At 43.8% G+C, this 5,728-nt stretch overlaps 2 protein-coding genes across 2 annotated transcripts; both read left to right on the top strand.

Moving 5' to 3' along the window:
* Positions 1–550: 550 nt before the first annotated feature.
* PCYB_145280 (ATP-dependent RNA helicase) lies at positions 551–2,742 on the top strand (the record flags this gene model as incomplete). Its single annotated transcript, XM_004224999.1, has 1 exon — positions 551–2,742. A coding segment is annotated over one exon (2,192 nt), but the record flags the coding sequence as incomplete, so codon positions are not given.
* A 1,033-nt stretch (positions 2,743–3,775) lies between these two features.
* Positions 3,776–4,752, top strand: PCYB_145270 (hypothetical protein; the record flags this gene model as incomplete). The annotated part of the gene is made up of 3 exons (XM_004224998.1): positions 3,776–4,236; positions 4,392–4,425; positions 4,666–4,752. 3 exons carry the CDS (start codon positions 3,776–3,778, stop codon positions 4,750–4,752), a joined length of 582 nt encoding a protein of 193 aa, XP_004225046.1.
* Positions 4,753–5,728: the final 976 nt, after the last annotated feature.

The following is a 5,728-nucleotide window of genomic DNA, read 5'->3' as shown; positions in this document are numbered from 1 at the left end:
ATAATGCTAGCCACGCAGAAGAGCAGTTGCCTGCCCACCGCATCTTTTTTTTTTTTGTTCATATGAGGCATTTCGAAGGTTCTTACCGCCGTATTAATAGGAAAAAAAAGAAAAAAAAGAAAAAAAATTGTAAAGGAGCACAAAGGAGCACAAAGCGTGCATACTTCAGAAGCGCAAAGGAGCAGTCGCTGCAAAGGTTAAGGAGTGAACTGCTCACCTACACGTGTGTTCTCACATGTCGATGTTGTAGCCCGTGCTACTCTTCTGCGAAATCTGCACAAGGTTGTAAAGAGTGCAAAGTGCAAATAACAAAGTGCAAATCGCAAATCGCAACGGTGACAAATAAAGCGTGGAGAGAAAAGAAACGGCGTGTAGGCCACACGGAGAAGTGACTCCACGACAGGCGAGCGAGATAGGGAGCCACCTGTGCTGAGAGGCTATTTAGCTGCCCCCCCTTCCACCGCTACCCTCTGCACAAACGAAGTATCGCACAATTGGGGCCCCCCGCCTTTGCACCCTCTGCGCGTTTATCATCCTCTTTGCTGCAAACATGAAAGGTGTACTAGGGCTGAAGTGTGTGAGTTGCAGGGTCAACGGGAGGGTGCCGCTCGTGTCGAAAAAATTTCTTTTTGTAAATGTCGGATCCAAATCAAAGTTCGGGTCGGGTCTGGCAGGCCAAAATAAGAAGAACGGGCAGGTAACCGCCAACGCGTCGAAGAGGACAGTATTTATAGAGAGTAACGTGAAGAACGCCCACGTGCAGGAAGAAGTACACAAGAGCGCGGTCGCTTCCCCCGATAAGGAAGCACTAAACAGCTACAATGACGAACGGACGGTCGATGGTGAAACCCAACAGGGTGATCACCTCTCCCTGGGGGGGGAGGACTTTGAAGAATATACCCAGTTTGACCGACATGATGGGCGAGGAAAAGATGTTGGAGAAAATGGATTCATGCATTACAAGCGTAGGGAAGGCGCGTTTAATAACCATGAGAGAGGAAAGAACAGACAAAGGCATGACATCCACGGGAGAGAACAGAAGTACCAATCCCCATCGAGGTATGACAACGTGGAGGAAGGAGATGAGTACGCGAGGAGAGCATCATACTCGAGAAGAACATCGTACTCGAGAAATTTAAACAGTCAGGATAGGTATGCTCAACTGGGAGAGAATCTAAAAGACATCGAATGGAACAAGGTAGATGCAAAGGTGCAGAGGCAGAACCTGCTTCAAAATGTTAGTGAAAAAAAGGAAAACATTTCACCTGAACAGTTAGATGCAGAACTGAAGAGATTGAACATTTTTGTGAACAAAGAATCAGGTGTACTAAACAATTTAGCTAGTAACTTCTCCGATGTGAACTTCCACGATGCTATAGTGAACCACCTGAATACAAAGTTTAAAGAACCGACAGCTATTCAGAAGGTTACGTGGCCGATTGCACTTTCGGGGAAGGACCTAATAGGCGTAGCCGAGACGGGTAGCGGAAAGACTTTAGCCTTCGCCCTACCCTGCCTTATGCACATCTTGAAGCAGAGGGAACGTCAGGCGGAGCGAGAGAACGGGTGGGAGCAGGGCCAAGTAGCCATCGGTGAGGAGTCCACCCAGGTGGAAAATGAGAAGAAGGAACTCTCTCATGAGGCAACCCAGGAATGGACAAACGAGCCCACGCAAGGTGGTATGCAAGGTGGCACGCAAGGTGGCATGCAAGGTGGCATGCAAAGTGGCATGCAAGATGATACGCGACGCGCTACTCAACACAGCAGCGATAAGTATTCCCATCAGGGGGAACGAACTGTCTACGGACTGATCCTCCTCCCCACGAGAGAGCTATGCATGCAAGTAGTGGACGAAATAAAAGTATTCGAAAAGGAGTTAGACATCAAAAGTGTCGCCGTTTATGGAGGAGTACCCAAGTACACACAAATTAATAACTTAAAGAAAGGCGCAGATATCGTAGTTGCCACCCCGGGAAGACTTTTAGACCTTCTCGAAAACGGAGTGATTCATTTGTTAAGATGCATCTATGTTGTTATAGACGAAGCGGATAGACTACTAGACATGGGGTTTGAAAAACAACTAAAAAAAATTATGACGCAAGTTAATAAAAACAAACAGCTCCTATTCTTTACAGCTACGTGGCCTGAACAAGTGAGAAAACTTGCATATGATTTTTCATCCTTCGATCCAGTAAAAATACAAGTTGGAAAAAGCGAATTAACTGCTAATAAAAATATACAACAAAGTGTGGTTGTTAGTTCATCTGTAGATTTGAAGAAGAAGCTGCTTGACTGGCTGAAGGAGAACTATGAAGGGAATAAAATTTTAATTTTCTGTGATACTAAAAGGAATTGCGATAACTTATGCAAAGAGCTTCGATACCATCAGTACAACGCGCTAGCTATTCATGGAGATAAAGAACAGCGGGAGAGAGACAGGATTCTAAACAACTACAGAAGTGACCGTTGCAATATTTTAGTAGCTACCGACGTGGCTTCTAGAGGGCTAGATATAAAAAATATTTCAATGGTTGTCAATTATGACCTGCCTAATACTATCGAAGATTATATTCATCGAATTGGCAGGACTGGAAGGGCTGGACAGAAGGGGAAGGCTGTTTTGTTTTTCCCCTACGATTACTATGTGCCTCAAAAGGCTCGATTCGCTAGGGACTTGGTTAAATTGCTGAACAAGGCGAATCATGCCGTCCCAGCGGAGCTGCGCGAAATTGCCGGCACTAGGTGAGCGGGCAAGGGGGTAGGATGCATTATGTGTGCAAATCCGCACGCATGCGTGCATTATCTGTGCATGCGTGAATTATCTGTGTATGCGTGCATTATCTGTGTATGCTTGCATTACCTGCGCATGTGTGCACCACCTTTGAACGTGTCTCCCCCTCGGGTGACTCCAGCTCTCCTACAACCACCGCGCAAATGCGTAGACACACACCCCTTTTTAAAAACCCACAATTGACACGAAAGAAGTGGAAAGGATGGAGGGGCCGCCCCGCTTGGGGAACGTTCATATATGTGAACGGGACAACTTCGGCTTGCTCCTCAAAATAATAGTCACCTGAACGTTCATACGATTGTTCTTCGAACTTTTGAAGAGGTCATTTTAAAGCGCTTCCACTACGCAGTACTTATTGTGGTGTTCCGCTAGTCTGGCGAATGGGCAAGCGTTCACGTGTGTGCCACGCGGGAGATAGCATATCAGTTAAGGTTGCAGCCAACGGTTGGTTGGTTTTTTTTTTTTTTTTTTTTTTTTTCACATGCCACGGGGCACATCCCTCCGATCATTCCGCCTCACTCATTTTAGCTCGTAAAAAAATATAACAAGAAAAAGATTAACCAAACGAAACAGCAACTGGGTTTACATTTAAAGGGGGCCATTTAATTTCTCTCTCATTTTTTTTTTATTTTATACTCTTAAAGAACAAAAAAAAAAAAAAAAAAAAAAGTTAAAATTCGCCTTGAAAAGGGCAAAACGAGTATCCCCTCATTTTTCACTGCAAGGGGTGTACAGAACAAACGCACTGCTCACCGTTGATGGGGCCTCAGTACGATACGGCATAGAGGTCTTATTAAATTTGATTTGATCACTCCCTCATCTTTGCAGTTCCCCCCGCTTAAGTATTCTCGTTGGGGTGAAGGGGAGGGGGGACCTCCGCCTGTCCACAAAGAAGGCAAAGCGTGGATAGCAGACACAGATAGCGTGCGCCGAGACTTTGCCCTCATATTTTGCTGAAAGTAACGCGTAAAACGAAGCAGCAACATGGAAATCGATGTGCAATACCTCATTCGCGCACTCGCGTATTTCACAAAAAATGACGACGGAGAACTGTGCGAAGAGGACGTTAACGCAATTTTTAACAAAATCCTTTCGCAAAATTTGAGCCATGAAAGTGTGCGTGAGTTGATAAAAAATGTGAAAGAAAGCATACAGTGGAATAGGCCCAATTACGTGGAGAATTTCGTGTTGACACCCTCCATTTTGCATATACTCATAAACAGACAATTAAAGAAGTATGACTTGCAGACCATTTTTAAGGACCTGTTCAGTTACATCGAGTCCAACGGAAAAATTGGAAAAACTGAGTTAGGGAAGTTCATAGACCTGTGCAAAAGAAACACCACCGCAGAGGACTCATCATTGAGCTTGAGTAAATTCAATTTTGGAGTGGCCAATTCGGGTGAAGCCGTTGACTACAACACGTTTCTCGGTTTGATGGAAAAGTATTTGAAAAAGGCTTGACAGATTGGGGAAGGGGCCTACTGATACGACAACTAAACAACGGGGGTAGAGGCTTTCCCGTTGGGGGAGAAATATCCACACATGGGATGTGTGCACACAGAAGGTATATTTTTTTTTTTTTTTTTTAACCGTTCAGGCGATTTTTCACAGGCCACGTTCGGGACAGTCCCGTTTGTCTGAACCATTCCGCCATGTCTACCACTCCGTTTTTGATCACATGTTTGTTTCTGTGTTTCTCCCGTTTAGAGACGTGCGCGGCGGAAGCGTTTTCATTCATACAACGAGTAAAGTTTGTTTTTAAGCAGTTGAATATTTTTTAGCTAGCTAGCTATCTATCTAGCTAGCCATTACAATTAGTTTTCCTCTCCCTTGTTGGAATTTTTTTTTTTCTGCGTTTTTCACCTGAACAGGTTATACAATTTGACCTTTTGCACACAAACAAACGAATGCGGCATGGGTTTCTACCACCCTCGATGTATTTCATCCTGTTAAAATAAACAAAGCGAAATTTTGATAATTTAATGAGGTAGTTTCCATTAAGCGGGTTGGTCCTCGCTTCTCCTTGAACTTCTTTTTAACCCTTTCGCGATAAAATTTCGTGCTGAACTAGGGAGGGGAATAAAAACCGCGCTCACAAAAGGTGGTTCGCTCCCTCGAGCGGCAGCTATAAGGAAAATGTGCAAATAGGAAGTTGTTTGCATGCGAAAACTTCGTCATTACGTTTTCGCTTTGTCAATAATTTTTGCCTTTTCCTTAAAAGTGCACGCGGAAATTGGGGTCACATAATATTAGCATACTCAGGTAGGAATGGACAAAAAAAAAAAAAAAAAAAAAAAAAAGATAAATAAATAAAACAAAAATTCTTGTGATTTTATTCCTTCTTTTGATTCACTCCAAGCTGTAGCAGCGTTCGTCCTTTCGCATTCACTGCAGTTGTTTTTATTTTGTGTCGGCATGATCCATAACGCGTGCTTCATTCTTGTCATTTTTTCCCTCTAGTGTTTTATGCCTATAAATTATACAGATGGTGCATCTCCCTTTTTGGCCCATTTGTCGTGTCAGCAAAAAAGGTTAAGTGCACTGCACTTGCACTGGGAGAGGATCCCCGACCAAGCACATTTCCCGCTAACGACCTGGTCGGGGAGAGAGAGAAAAATGAAGGCATATTCTTCCCCCTGGTCGTGCATAAGACGAAAGAGGTGCTTGTGTTTGTTCGTACACCCGATTATTCTGTTTAAGCAAAAAGCCCCCGGTGCGCTTTTCCTTTGCTTCACTTTTTAAAGCCTACGTATGGTCGAAGTGCACTACGTCCAATGAGCAATATTTCCCGAATGCATGCATTTGATTTGGGCATATTTTTTTTTTACAACACAGATTGGAAAAATCCCCCAAGGGGGGTTAAAAATTGGCTTAAAGATGGAAAACGGGAAAAAGAAAAAAAAAAGAAAAAGGAAAGGAAAAAAAAAAAAAAAA

The sequence above is a fragment of the Plasmodium cynomolgi genome, chromosome 14 (assembly GCF_000321355.1).
Source record: "Plasmodium cynomolgi strain B DNA, chromosome 14, whole genome shotgun sequence".
In the NCBI taxonomy this organism is placed as follows: domain Eukaryota; phylum Apicomplexa; class Aconoidasida; order Haemosporida; family Plasmodiidae; genus Plasmodium; species Plasmodium cynomolgi.
Note: the sequence above shows the minus strand (reverse complement) of the source record. Positions and strands in the feature narration are given on the sequence as shown.